This window comes from Corythoichthys intestinalis, chromosome 14 (assembly GCF_030265065.1).
Source record: "Corythoichthys intestinalis isolate RoL2023-P3 chromosome 14, ASM3026506v1, whole genome shotgun sequence".
Lineage (NCBI taxonomy): Eukaryota > Metazoa > Chordata > Actinopteri > Syngnathiformes > Syngnathidae > Corythoichthys > Corythoichthys intestinalis.
In genome coordinates, this window is record NC_080408.1 from 12,381,836 (window position 1) to 12,397,237 (window position 15,402).

The 15,402-nt window shown below is 37.7% G+C and overlaps 2 protein-coding genes across 3 annotated transcripts in view; one reads left to right on the plus strand and one right to left on the minus strand.

Annotated features, from left to right (window-relative positions):
• Positions 1-2,340, minus strand: part of myripa (myosin VIIA and Rab interacting protein a) — a 41,736-nt gene extending 39,396 nt beyond the window's left edge. Inside the window, exons 1-3 of one of the 2 annotated variants that reach the window (XM_057857781.1) lie at positions 2,245-2,340; positions 1,465-1,518; positions 753-893 (exon numbers count right to left, since the gene is read on the minus strand). In XM_057857781.1, the coding sequence (XP_057713764.1) occupies positions 753-862 (110 nt within the window). In that variant the 5' untranslated portion in view covers positions 863-893; positions 1,465-1,518; positions 2,245-2,340. The remainder of the gene's footprint in view (positions 1-752; positions 894-1,464; positions 1,519-2,244) is intronic. The other variant, XM_057857780.1, reaches the window with a different exon arrangement.
• A 3,390-nt stretch (positions 2,341-5,730) lies between these two features.
• LOC130930473 (uncharacterized) lies at positions 5,731-12,287 on the plus strand. Its single transcript, XM_057858448.1, has 3 exons — positions 5,731-5,897; positions 11,796-11,882; positions 11,954-12,287. Exons 1-3 carry the CDS (start codon positions 5,763-5,765, stop codon positions 12,146-12,148), a joined length of 417 nt encoding a protein of 138 aa, XP_057714431.1. The 5' UTR covers positions 5,731-5,762; the 3' UTR covers positions 12,149-12,287.
• Positions 12,288-15,402: the final 3,115 nt, after the last annotated feature.

The window sequence follows — 15,402 nt, forward strand, 5'->3', positions numbered from 1 at the left end:
CATGCTAGACGGAAGCGATATAGCTGTGCATTAGCGTTAGCGTCTAGGTTGGTTTTACGCAGGAGCCGGGCTTGACCACAGTCATAAAAAAAAATAAGATGAAGAAAAGGATAAGCCTGACAATGCTCGGTTTTCTTTCTGTGTGCCAAATAAGCAATCTTTCAGTAGTGCTTACATGCTCGAGTTGGGGCAAACTACGCCGAAAAAACATATGACAAAAAAATCGGAATTGTGCATTAAGACCAGCAATATGAACCTAACCTAACACCCCCCCAAATTATAATTAAAAAAAAAACAAAGACAAACAAACTAAAAACCTTTATATAAATATGTATATTTTAATAAATGGATTTTAAGCACTGCAAATGTAATGATTATGAAATAGATTATAAATAGTGATTTTTACGTGTTTATGCATATATCTTAAAATTTTTAAATAAAATATTGTTTTTTGTTGTTGTTTTTTTTTTTACTTTAAAAAATTCGCGATGGACTGAGGGCGCGAAGTTTAAAGCGCAAAGTAGCGAGGAATCACTGTATATAAATTATGAAACTATTATTCAAAAATTACATTTTTCATGCAATATTTAGCTTTAGAAGAATAACATCTGTATAATTTTTTATGAACACTTGCGTTTACTGTACTTCTACATTTTATTGTTAGTAATTATAGTGGTCTTTGAAGAGCCAATTACTGAACTTTTTTTGGTGGTACTTTGTCTCAAAGTTTGAGGTGAATTCTGTGCCCTTACCTGAGTCGTTCTTCCTCCTTCTTGCGCAGCCTCATGTCACGCTGCACCACCTGTAGCACATGCTCGGCCTCGTTGTCGCTCAGGCCCGACAAATCCAACTTGCGGCCCATTGCGGTTGCTCTCAAATGCTTGCTCAGCCTGCTGGTATCATTGCGACAAGATGACAGAAGAGTAATGAACAACCTGGTGGGGGGGAATCAAACTTAAAATCAAAAGTTGTATTTATTTATTTATTTTTAAGATATTAGGGTTGCAGCAATCAATTATTTTAGTAGTAGTCCATTAATCTATCAACTAGTTAGTTTGAATAATTGAGTAATCGGATTTGGAACATTTCAAGATTTTACTTTCAAAAGAGCATTAATGTGAATACAAAAGAGTGTTTCTTTAAACTATTCGGAATTGCACTTTTATCAAAAAAATAAAAAATAAATAAATACCCAAGTTTAGCCACAAATGGGATAAAAATAAATAAATAAATAAATAAATGAGGATCTAAGTACAACAAGAGAACAATTAGCTAACTTGCATAGCAAAAGGACGCTAGCTTAAATTGGATGAAATGTTTTTTGTTGTTTTTCTTGTTCTTCTTCTTTTTTTACGATGTTCTTAAATCATTCAAACACATATTCCCACAAAAAACGGCTAAATATACCTATAAACTAAATCATGAATGCATTAAAAAAACATATTAGCTCTAAGAAAAACTTACCTTATGTTGGTCTTAACAAGGAGCAGCTTGATTCAGCCATGTTCACTGTTGCCACTAAAGGGCAGTATATGCACCCAAATCAATAAAACTAAATGTAAACACTCTCAAAACAAACCATTACAACACCATTCTAATTAAACGAATACTCGAAGCAGCAAAATTTAATTTGAAGCTTTTTTCTAACCAAATTACTCGACTTAATCGATTAATCGTTGCAGCACTATATGATATACATACTGTACTTTTCGGATTATAAGGCGCACCAGGCTATATGGCTCACGCACCAAATTTAAAAAGAAAACTATTAATTTGTTCGTATACAAGTACATGCCACACTGAACTTTAAACCGCGGATACTTAACATTGTATTATGGGATAGTTACACCATAAGACATGCAGCTCATTAGCCTGCAAAAAATCATGAAAAAAAACACACTTGGCTGTAAATCACAAAGTTCAAAGCAGGAGAAAAAAGTAATTGTCTATATTTCAAAAATTAAGGTAAGTATACATTTTAAATATCCCATTAAAATAACACTTGAAGTGCCACCAATTTCAAACATGAAGGCATGAACTAAAAAAACAAAACAAACAAAATAAAGTCATGGAAGAAATTAATAAATAGATTTATAAATTGAGATTAGGTCATCTAGAAAAAAACAACAAATTATTTTATTATTATAATTACAGTTTGCTAAATATATAATAAAATCACTAAATAGCTCCAAATAAAATTAAATAATTAAATCACTCCTCGAAGCAAAATGTCTATCGACTTACCGAGTTATCTGGCCAGAACTGAAAATATTTTAATTATTTCTAACAAGTTTTTATGAAACTAGAAGCACATAAAGATCAAGTCTTGAGCCCTGTTTTGAAAAGTGTTTTCCACTTAGGAGAGATTGGAGCACGGTATGTGTTCAGAACCGCCCTGCTTCTCTAATCCCTTTCCAGAAAAAAAAAAGAGAAAATGAGGATAAGCCTAAAATACTTTGCACAATAAAGTAGCAGGAACAAGGTGATGATGTAATTGACGATGTGGTATAAATTCTCAGGAGGAAACAATCTGAATTACATAAGCGCACGCTTGTTTTGTCAGAGCACCTCTGTGACGTGCAGAGGGCTTCCTGTTGTACTTTAGATGATCATTCACGTCACAACCACCCAGGGAAACCACAGTGAGGGCAGCTGCGGCTTAAAATCCAGTGTGGTTTATCTATAAACAAATGCCGCTGTCGTTTGGTGGGTGGCGGCTTATAGTCAGGTGCGCCTTATAGTCCGAAAATTACGGTGTGTATATTACATATATGTATATATATATATCTATCTATCTATATATATATATATATATATATATATATATATATATATACTAGGGCTGTCAAACGATTAAAATTTTTAATCGAGTTAATTACAGCTTAAAAATTAATTAATCGTAATTAATCGCAATTAATCGCAATTCAAAACATTTATAAAATATGCCATATTTTTCTGTAAATTATTGTTGGAATGGAAAGATAAGACACAAGATGGATATATGCATCCAACATACGGTACATAAGGACTGTATTTGTTTATTATAACAATAAATCAACAAGATGGCATTAACATTCTGTTAAAGCGATCCATGGCTAGAAAGACTTGTAGTTCTTAAAAGAAAAATGTTAGTACAAGTTATAAAAATTTTATATTAAAACCCCTCTTAATGTTTTCGTTTTACTAAAAATAAATTAATCGTAATTAATCGCAATTAATCGCAATTCAAAACATCTATAAAATATGCCATATTTTTCTGTAAATTATTGTTGGAATGGAAAGATAAGACACAAGATGGATATATACAGCCAACATACGGTACATAAGGACTGTATTTGTTTATTATAACAATAAATCAACAAGATGGCATTAACATCCTGTTAAAGCGATCCATGGCTAGAAAGACTTGTAGTTCTTAAAAGAAAAATGTTAGTACAAGTTATAAAAATTTTATATTAAAACCCCTCTTAATGTTTTCGTTTTACTAAAATTTATAAAATTTTCGATCAAAAAATAAACTAGTAGCCCACCATTGTTGATGTCAATAATTAGTTACACAATGCTCATGAGTGCTGAAGCCTATAAAATCAGTCGCATCCAAGCGCCAGCAGAGGGAACTCCATAAAACACAATTAACAAGTGAGCGTTTCACTGTACCGCCATTTAAATGTGTCTGAGCGGGTCATCTGTGTTAATTGCGTCAAATATTTTAACGGGATTAATTAAAAAATTAATTAACGCCCGTTAACGTGATAATTTTGACAGCCCTAATATATACATATAGATATATACACTCACCGGCCACTTTATTAGGTACACCATGTTAGTCATCTGACCAAAGCACATGGTCCCAGTTGAAGCCTGGGACCGTGTGTATTTTTTGTGTGAGACCAAGATTGAGCTTTTTGGCAACACTCTAAGTGGGTCTGGCGTGCCACGAAAGATGTGCATGCTGAAAAGCACCTCATACCCACTGTGAAGTATGGGGGTGGGTCAGTGATGCTGTGGGGCCGTTTCGCTTCCAAAGGCCCTGGGAACCTTGTTAGGGTGCATGGTATCATGAATGCTTTGAAATACCAGGATATTTTAAATCAAAATCTGTTGCCCTCTGCCCAAAAGCTGAAGATGGGTCGTCACTGGGTCTTGCAGCAAGACAATGACCCTAAACATATGGCCAAATCTACACAGAAATGGTTCACCAGACACAAAATCAAGCTCCTCCCATGGCCATCTCAGTCCCCAGACCTTGTTTTGTTGGCAAAAGGGGGTTGTACAAAGTATTAAGACCAGGGGTGCTAATAATTTTGACACACATCATTTGATGTCAAATAATTTTTTCTTTATGTCGGTTTTTTCCCCACTGAATGAATGCACTTGTATACATATAGACTTCACTATATGTAAAGTAAAGTCTAACTGTAACTGCAGTCTTGAAACAAATCTGAATAAGGAAAAACATTGCAATAAAATAATGCAAACTAGTTCAACTAGAGAGTAGCGGACATCTCTCATGACAGAACATCGCTTCAATGATATCTGGCGCCATCTAGCGTCGTGAATGGGTATAATGTCTAGACCGCGAATATAAGACGACCCTCTCTTTTTCAGTCTTATTGCAATGCAAAAAACACTGTCTTATATTCGGGCCAATACGGTATATTTGAGGGGTGGGTTTCGTACAACAGGAAAAAGAAAAAGCCTTTTATTTCTCACAGCATTAGAAAGTTCAAGTTTGTATAACCGTTACTCTTACATAGCTAAAATTAAAAAAAGAAAAAAAAGTGTGACCTGTGTGTTTTTTGGGGGGAAGTGAAAAAATCAATTTAGTCAGTTAATATAAATATCTTATAAATGTGAAAGATGTTATACAATGTATAATGTAATGATGAGTACAACATTAAAAGTAACTTCAGCTACTTTACTGCGTAACTAATTACTCTTACAATGAGGTAACTGAGTTACTAACTCAATTACTTTGAAGTACTGAGAAGTAATTTGTAACTAATTACTTTTTAGGATTAACAACACTGTTGCTAACGTTATATGATGCATAAACAACGACCTGAGAACGTATGTTAACGTAAAACAGTTATTAAGAGTTATTCGAATAGCTATCGCATAAAAGACATGTGAAATGGAATAATATTGTGTTAATAATTTCACACATAAGTTACTCTCGAGTAAAAGTCGCACCCCCTCGGAAATAACTGCGACTTATAGTCTGGAAAATACGGTATTATTATTTATAGCAATAACAATAAAATGGAAAAACACAAAAACTGGCTAAATATCTATATAACATCTGTTTACGTAACAAGAACTGCTACTTAGATCATTTTAGCCTAAGCAACTCCCAATCTAAATCCAAATCACTGCCAACTCTGTTAATGTCTTCAGCATCCCTTCTGAACAACTCTACCAACACTGAAGAAAGCTGTCAGTATGAAAAGAAAAACAACAACAAAAAAAATGTACCTAGGTATACGCAAGTCACATGCCCACCGAAGCTACGAAAAAAATAAATAAATAAACATTTTGTTCACATGTCAGTGCTTTCAGCCCGAGTTTAAATCAGGACTTTCAAAGAGAAGTTTTGTAAACAGGCAGCGGCCCATCAGGGGTCTCCAGGGCAAGAACAATTTTAGATGTCACGCACTTTAGGTAAACATGAAATGCTTGTGTGCACGTGCGATTTGTCTCCTGTATCTGCAGCCCGTCTATATAAACAAGTATCCTGTGGCAGGCCGTGTGAGAAGGTTGAAATGGGCACGTACGGACGACCTTTGCTATTGTTTGTACAGCTTTTGCAGCTGCTTCTGCTTTTAGCGGCCTCACCTAGGACACACGCCGCGATCCTCGAGAGAGTGCCGATTCAGCCTCCACCTCCACCTGCGCCGGTATGATCTCTGTTAATAAGTCAAAGTTCAAGTCATGTCCAGGCTGAGTACATTTCATGGAACAAATGTTTTACTTTGTGTTAAAATTAGGGCTGCCAAAAGATTAAAATTTTTAATCGAGTTAATTACAGCTTAAAAATTAATTAACCATGATAAATCGAAATTAATCGCAATCAAACCATCTAAAAAATATGCCATATTTTTCAGTAAATTATTGTTGGAATGGAAAAATAAGACACAAGATGGATATATACATTCAACATACGGTACATAAGGACTATATTTGTTTATTATAACAATAAATCAACAAGATGCCATTAACATTATTAACATTCTGTTAAAGCGATCCATGGATAGAAAGACGTGTAGTTCTTAAAAGATAAATGTTAGTACAAGTTATAGAAATTTTATATTAAAACCCCTCTTAATTTTTTCGTTTTAATAAAATTTGTGAAAATTTCAATCAAAAAATAAACTAGTAGCCCGCCATTGTTGATGTCAATAATTACTTACACAATGCTCTTGGGTGCTGAAACCTATAAAATCAGTCGCACCCAAGCGCCAGCAGAGGGCGGCAAAACTCCATAAAACACAATTAACAAGTGGGCATGTCACTGTACTGCCATTTAAATCTTTCTGAGCGGGGCATGTGCGTTAATTGCGTCAAATATTTTAACGTGATTCATTCAAAAAATTAATTACCGCCCGTTAACGCGATAATTTTGACAGCCCTAGCCTAGTTAAAATATACGTTTTTTTTTCTTCTTTTTGCGAAATGATTTTTTTCCCCTCCAAAATACAAAACTTTTTTCAGATTTTTTAAAAAACTTTTATTTTTGTCAAATAAATGGCAAAAAATGTTGAAAGAGCCATATTGGACCAATAAAACAAAAAACAAGTCTGGAGCAGCAAAATATTAAAAGTCTTATATAAGCCTTATAATGAAAGCATCACATACTGTATACAGTATATCTATATTAGCTGTATTAGCCTACTATCAAAATGACCACGTTGCCTACAAATACACAATGAGCCGTCATGATTAAATGTTTATTTGACACACGATGTGACTATTCTGTTGTACGATGCCGCCTCAAGATAAACTTCATTACAATATTAATGAATTAGAAGAATATTTGTGTCATGTTCCTACAGAAACCATATAAAGCAAAATATGTTCATATATTATATAAGTAAATATAGATATTTATTAGGGCTGTCAAACGATTAAAATTTTTAATCGACTTAATCACAGCTTACAAATTAATTCATCGTAATTAATCGCAATTCAAGCCAACTCTTAAATATGCTATATTTTTCTGTAAATTATTGTTGGAATGGAAAGATAAGACGAGACGGATATATACATTCAACATACTGTACATACGTACGTACTGTATTTGTTTATTATAACAATAAATCCACAAAATGGCATTAACATTCATTTTGTTAAAGGGATCCACGGATAGAAAGACTTGTAGTTCTTAAAAGATAAATGCGAGTTATAGTAATTTTATATTAAAACCCCTCTGTATATTTTCGTTCTCATAAAATTTGTAACATTTTCTATCAAAATACACCACAAGGTGTCAAGGGCGAGTTTTAAATTGATTAGATATCTAGCCAAGTTTCCGGTTTCGACTGACGCCGTAGTAGTCCATTGTACCTTACGTTCATTTGAGTGTTGAGTGTATACTTCACAACGTACGAGACCTCTGATAGTTTGTATATTGTGACTAAATATTAATAATAATAATAATACATTTTATTTAAAGGCGCCTTTCTGGCACTCGAGGTCCCCGTACAAACATTTAAAAATATTAAAAGAGACAAAATGAAAGTATATAACGTATGAGGAAATTTAAAATACTAAAAGAGATATAGGGGCAGTTAAGAAGACCAGAACTAAGTGATTATTGTGTATAGGCTAGTCTAAACAGGTGAGTTTTGAGTTTTGTTTGAAAAAGGGGGAGGGAATCTGTGTTCCTGAGATCGGGTGGGAGTGAATTCCAAAGTTGGGGAGCCGAGCGGCTGAACGCTCGGCTCCCCATGGTGCTAAGGCGAGCGGGGGGGACAGACAGTTGTATGGAGGAGGAGGATCTAAGGGCACAGGAGGGAGTAGTAACATGAATGAGATCAGACAGGTATGGAGGGGAGAGGTTATGGATGGCCTTGAATGGGAGGAAGAGAACTTTGAACTGTATTCGAAAGTGGACCGGGAGCCAGTGAAGCTGTTGGAGGACTGGAGTGATGTGGTGGATGGACGGGGTACGGGTTATGATGCGGGCAGCCGAATTCTGGACCAGTTGGAGTTTATGGAGAGTTTTATGAGGGAGGCCGAAGAGGAGGGAGTTGCAGTAGTCCAGACGGGAAGTGACAAGGCTGTGAACCAGGATTGCAGCAGAATGTGGTGTGAGGGAAGGGCGGAGGCGATTAATGGTGCGTAGGTGAAAGTGGGCAATCCGGGTAATGTTCTTCATGTGCGATTGAAAGGAAAGTGTGTTGTCGAGCATTACTCCTAGGCTCTTGACTTGGGGGGAGGGTGAAACAGTGGAGTTGTCAATGGTAATGGATATGTTATGGTTTTTTGAGATGGTGAATTTAGAGCCAACGAGGAGCACCTCAGTTTTATTACTGTTAAGTTTTAGGAAATTGTGGGTAAACCAGATTTTTATTTCAGTGGTACAGTCAGTCAAAGATGAGGGCGGGTGAGAGCAGTAGGGTTCAGAAGTGAGGTAGAGTTGGGTGTCGTGGGCATAGCAGTGAAATTGGATGTTGAATTTACGAAAAATATTGCCAAGGGGAAGTAGGTAAATGATGAAGAGTAGGGGCCCCAGGACAGAGCCCTGAGGCACACCGTAGGTTACAGGGGAGGATCTGGATTTAAATGACTTTAGTTGGATATATTGACTGCGCTCAGATAGATAGGAAGAAAACCAGTTCAACGGGGTGCAGGTGATGCCAATAGTGGAAAGCCAGTAGAGGATTGTGGTGTGACTAATTGTATCAAAGGCTGCAGATAGGTCTAGGAGGATGAGGATGGACAGCAGGCCAGAATCAGCTGCCATGAGGAGATCGTTGGTTATTTTAACGAGTGCTGTTTCAGTGCTGTGTAGAGGGCGGAAACCAGATTGAAACTGTTCATAAAGGTTATTCTGGGATAAGTGAGAGTGGAGTTGTGAGGCGACTGTTCTTTCGAGGATTTTGGAAATGAAAGGGAGGTTGGATATGGGGTGGAAGTTATTGAAGTCGGAGTGGTCGGCACCAGGTTTCTTGAGGATTGGCGTAACGGCTGCAGTTTTGAAAGAAGCGGGTACAATTCCAGAGGTGAGGGATGAGTGGATGATAGCAGAGATTAGTGGGACCAGGGAGGGTGAGGAGAGTTTAACTAGTTGAGTGGGCATGGGGTCCAGATGGCAGGTGGATGGACTGGATTTCCGGATGAGTTCGGCAATCTCAAATGGGGTGGGGAGGTGGAAGGAGGAGAATGGGTGTGGGGACGGGTGACAGTCTGAAGATATGCTGGGATTGGGGGTTGATGCAAGGTTGTCGTGAATGTTCTTAACTTTTTCAGTGAAAAATTTCATAATAGAGCCGCAAAAGGAGGCACTGTAACAGTGAGGGGGAAGGGAATCTTTGGATTGGGTGATGCTGTTGAGGAGTGAGAAGAGAGTTTTGGTGTTGCTTTGACTGGTGGTGATTAGTCTGGAATAGTAGAGGGTTTTGGCCTTGACAATTGAAGCCTTGTAGGCTGATATGTGGTTTTTGTACATTTCTTTAAGGATAGTTAGACCTGTTTTCCGGGAGAGGCGTTCCAGCCGACGACCGTTAGCCTTCATGTGACGTAGAGTGGGAGTGAACCAAGGGGCAGAGATAGTGAAGCGGACGGATCAGGTTTTCAATGGGGCGAGGGTATTGAGAATGTTGGCAAGTCCTTTATTGTAATGGGAAGCCAGATCTTCGGGGTTGGCTAGATTATGGAATTTGGAAAGACAGGAGGAGTGGATACTGGAGATGAGGGTGGCTAGGGTGATATTCCTCAAATTCCGGAATGTGATAAGGCGCGATTTTTTTGGGATGGATAGGGTGAGACTGACTGTTAATGATATGAGAAAATGGTCAGTAATTGGGAGTTGATTGGCTGTGAGGTTCAAGGGGGTGACGCCTGAGCAGCAGATTAAGTCCAGGATGTGTCCTTTTGAGTGTGTGGGGAAGGTGATATATTGCTGACAGCCAAAACTTTCTAAACAGGAATTAAATTTCTTGGTGAGAGGCAGGTTGATATTGTCTAAGTGGATATTAAAATCGCCCATTATTATTATATTTGGTGAAAGAGATATTAAGTGGGAGAGAAAAGAAGCAAAATCATTTAAAAATTCACTGTTCTGTTTAGGAGGGCGGTAAATAGTGGCGATAATGGTGGGAGTGGCACAAGGAAGCTCAGACATGGTGCACTCAAACGAGCTTGGAGTTTTTACATTGAGTGGCGAGACTTTCCAGCTCTCACGGTGAATTACCGCGACACCTCCCCCCCGGCCAGCGCCACGAGGTTGTGACATGTAAACAAACCCTGGGGGCGTGGATTCGTTTAATATAGTGAAGTCGCTGGGCTGTTGCCAGGTTTCAGTTAAACAGAAGAAATCTAATTTGTTGTCGGTGATGATATCCTGAATGAGTTGTCCCTTGTTGGTTAATGAGCGGATGTTATGAAGAGCAAAACTGACAGTGACAGTATTGCCATATTCCCATCTAGTGTATTTGTTGAGCTAAACGAAATATTTGAATGAGCTTGACCAAAGTCTGAGTAAGTTTTATGTGTATTTTGCATAGCTATTTTGATTGGGAATCCAAGTTCCCTGTAGTTTCAGTAAATGATACTGTAGCAACTTAACTGTTCCGCCCAAATGCATGATGTGAAGTTGGGCAACCATGACTGTCAGTGTTGGCTTCAAATGGTATATGTTCTGCGTTGTTTTCAATGAAGCGTGTTAAAAAAAAGATAATCTCCTGTCATTCTTACCCACGCCGCTCGCCACAATTGTTATCATTGTTGTGAAAGAGTTGCCAAAGCTTATGCCAATAAATGGCGCAGCCCCAATGAATACCTGTGTCCACTTGCATTTCTCTGTCTCTTAGCTCTCAATGAACAATAAACGGCGTCATTGTAGTCTGTTTGCGGCAATCCATTAGTGGATCATTCTGCGCATTTGTTAAATGTGTTAAATATTTTAACATGATTAATTGAAAAAAATAATTACCGCCTGTTAACGTGATAAATCTGAGAGCCCTAATGTTTATATACATACAGGTAGTCCCCGGGTTGCAAACGAGCTCTGTTCCTACGCTGGCGACTTAACCCGAATTTCCGTGTTGGAAGTAAGTCAGTTCATGGAACCCCTCAATTTCAAAATAACTTTCAAAAAAGTCAAAAAGTATTATTATTATTATTTTTTTTTAATGATGGATGACACACTGCCCTTTGGCTGAACTCCCACCTTGTATGACTAAGGAGCAGACTCGGACGTCTGATGTGGATAAAGGATAGCTGCGCTCTGGTTTGGCCCACATAAAGCTATAAGTTGTTTCAGCTAATTTATATATATACATATACAGTAAGTTCTGTATATATATATATATATATATATATATATATATATATATATATATATATATATATATATATATATATATATATATATATATATATATATAATGTGTGTGTGTGTGTGTGTGTGTGTGTGTATACATATATATATATATTTTTTTTTTTTAATTGAAAATGTGCTCCATTAAAAATGTTAGTGTTTTATCTTCTACATGCCTCAAAAGTTGCTCGAATATGGTCTATGTTATCACCCCAAAAATGGTGTTTAAAGTGTTATATGCATGTATTTGTAGGTGAGAGAATGGCCACAATCAAGATTTGGAAAAAGTTACCACAACTTTTGGATAAGGCCTAGCGCGACGAATGTGCTGGGTGCCAAGGTGATTGTCATTATTTCTCACTTTCCCATCTTCTGATGATGAAACTAACCATGCTCGTCTATTTTCCCAAGGGGCCTTCACAGGATTCCCACCTACCAAGTCCACCTGTTCGTCCTCCAACACTTCCTCCTCCACCAGGTCTACTTCCTGGTCCGCCATCTCTACCAAACCTACGTAATATTTCTCCTCTACTGAGCCTACCTGCTCCCCCACCACCGCCTCCTCCACCTCCTCCTCATATGGTTAGATGTTTCGGTAAACGCTGATGATAATCATTGTTACTATTGATCGACCCTTTTAAACTGTCATTTTGGGCTATAAAGAAGTTATATTGTATTTGTATAGCTATTGCTTTTGTATTTGTATCACCTTGACGCATGTAAAACAATAAAGGCCCTCAGTAAACGTATGGCTTATGCTTGGACGCTCATTACATCTCACAGTATGGCTGTTTGGTCATTATGACAAAGTGAGTTACAAACAGGGGTGAAAGTGGCGATAATTTCTTGCCGGAACTCCCTTACATGAAGGTTGCCACGGAGTCAGTCAAGTAATGAATATCTGTTGAGACAGGATGACACTACACAAGCTCTTTTAGGCTTGTTTTTAACAGTTGTGAACAGGGCCGTTCCTGACCAATTTGGTGGCCTAGACAACACATTTATTGTCATCATCATCGGTATCATTGACAATCATTGACAATTACAAAATGTGATATTGTTTGCCCGAAGGAACCGAAGAAGACGACAAAGGCGGACGGGATGAAGCATATGTGTGGTCTGCCAGCTTCATGAGCATCGTCGCAGGTCCTCTCCCCCCAGATGGGAGCAGAAGGCAGCGACGGATGTCCAGCGGTTCCATGTTTATTCCATACTCTTTCAGCTTAGCAATTCCCAGTTGCGCCACTGTGTCCCCTGGGCCAAGCGTCAGTTGTAATCCAGAAATGATGAGCTCATTTGCGCGTCGGCACTGATCAAGATCGTCAGCCAAAATTTCCAGCCTCTTGATGCGAACATCTTTCTCCTCAACCGCCTGCTTGAGTTTCTCGTTTTCAGTGCGAATTAAATGGAGCTCTCTGAAGATTTCTTGATTCTGGTTTTGAATCAAGCCAGTCAAGGAGACCTCCAACTTCTGTATGGAGGATTTTATTACATCCAAGTCTCCAGGTTTCAGATTCTTTGGAGCCATACTGGGAGTCGAGCTTGCTGGCCCTGAGCGCTTATCGGTTAAGATAAGAGAGTGCTTCAGGAGCTCAGAGTGCATCTGTACACTGTGAAGGCTGAGCAGCGAATACAGGACAGTATTGGCCCGAATATAAGACGGCCCTGATTATAAGACGACTCCCTCTTTTTCAGGACTCAAGTTTGAAGAGACTTTTTGAACACCAAATTAATTTTTATACCGAAAATAATTACAGTACACCCTACACAAATGATTATAACAATATATTTGAGAGAAAAAGCATGTTATTTTGCCTCTTTCAAATCTTAATATCTGAACATTTAAATATGTAAACTAAAGTGCAATCACATTCGTTAATGAATGGCTTCTGGTTTTTGAAATGTAAATAAACCAATCTATTGTGATAAAATAACAAAATTGCAATAACTGCATTAACCATCAAAGTGAAGTCTAACTGTGACTGTAGTCTTGAAACAAACCTGAATAAGGAAAAACATTGCAATAAAATAATGCCAACTGGTTAAACTTCAGAGTAGCTGAGATCTATCATGACAGAACATCGCTTCAAGGATATCTGGCGCCATCTAGCGTCGTGAATGGTTATAACGTCTAGACCGTGAATATAAGACGACCCCCTATTTTTCAGTCTTATTTCAATGCACCGTCTCATATTCGGGCCAATACGGTATATAAAAAAAGACAACGAACAAGTGCAGAAATTAAAAGAAAAATGCTGTAATAGCTATTCAAAAGCACCAATAAAAACACTTAAAAAACAAATGCATTAAATAAATTACAATTGTTATTACAATATGATTAACACCCACCCACACAAACATTCTTGACAAAAAATTAAAATTTTATATCTTTATGTTTGAAGCCTGAAATGTGGCGAAAGGTTGCAAGGTTCAAGGGGGCCGAATACTTTTGCAAGGCACTGTAAATGGCCGTCAATGGCATCAATTTACAGGATATATGCCTCAATGGAATCCAGTACATTGGCATCAATAGTAGCGACATTCATGATAGTCAATGGCATGGACGTACATAGCTGTCAGTGGTATTGACTTACTTAGGCACCAGTTCAATGTCAATGGGCTGTAATGGTAAGTGGTCAAAAATCGCAACCACCTATGTTTTCCTGTCATTGAAAATGAAGGGAAAATGCTTGCCATTAAAAATGAATGGAATTTCGGTCATTTTGATATTGAAACGGTGCCGGTCGGTCAAACGGTTCGGAGTCTCAAGTGCCCCGAAAAAACGTGGATAATAAGATTATGAAAGAAAGAAATAAAAATAAAGTTGAGGAATTTTACTAGCTGGGTCTGTGCCTTGCAAAGCCCCATCTAATAAACGAATTCACTTTTCACAAACAAAATAATAATTAAATGGTGACAGTTATTGTGCCGGCCGGCTCTTCCAATGAGGTGTCACTTATTTTTTCAGGGAGTTGGCAACCCTGCTTTTAAATCTCGCGAGAAATGACGAGACTATTGCAATTGGTTGGAAAGGCACGTTAACATTATGTTGCATCAACATGATCTAATCTAGCTACTCATTCATTGTTCACGTTTATGTATGGACTGCATGATTTAATCATGCTCACCTTGGAAACATGATGTGTTCTTGCTGAAGATGCACATTGTCTTTTAGTAAACTTTACAACCTTCATATGGTTGTAGCAGTACTGCTGACCAATTTACCAAGTCTGTGTGCGGGCTAGACGTTATTGATTTCATGACAGAGGCTGGGGGCAGAATGAAATTTGACCACAGGGCGCATTTGGCCCCCAGGCCAGACTTTGGACATGTTTGACCTATATAATTACTATTATTAATATATTATGTTCTATTCATGTTTATGATGTTTTCCCCCCCCCTATACAATAAAACAATCGAGTGAATTTCTACCAGGACCGGTAATTCCATATTCTTTGCCATGGTTATAAGATGATACGAGCTCATTCCCGACATTTGTTAGGGCAAAATAAAGACAATTTTGTTGTTGTTGCATAAGAGGTAGCGATAGATGAACTGTTGTGTCATCGTGGGTGCCACTTCCTCTTTTGGCTTTCTGTAAATCACAATTTTTTTACGCATACTTACAGATGTGTTTAAAACACAACACGGAATTTGTGCTGTGAAAAGATTTTGGCTCACCCATATTTGCAAACTGCTGATCAAGACTATTGTTTTTTTCTTGGCAGTATCCTGCTGGACCATTTCCTCTTATTACATAAGTGTTCATTTGTGAAATCTTGATATTGAATTTTTCAAGAAGTCAGCACATGGGATAAACAGGAATTTGATAATAATGATTTTCAACACCGCTTATCCTT

Bases quoted from the DNA above. Each gene is read 5' to 3' on its own strand.
- LOC130930473 (XM_057858448.1), top strand. From the start codon at position 5,763: ATGGGCACGTACGGACGACCTTTGCTATTGTTTGTACAGCTTTTGCAG. The intron at 5,898-11,795 runs GTATGATCTCTG...ATGTATTTGTAG, and splicing joins CTCCACCTCCACCTGCGCCG to GTGAGAGAATGGCCACAATC. The intron at 11,883-11,953 runs GTGATTGTCATT...TATTTTCCCAAG, and splicing joins CGAATGTGCTGGGTGCCAAG to GGGCCTTCACAGGATTCCCA.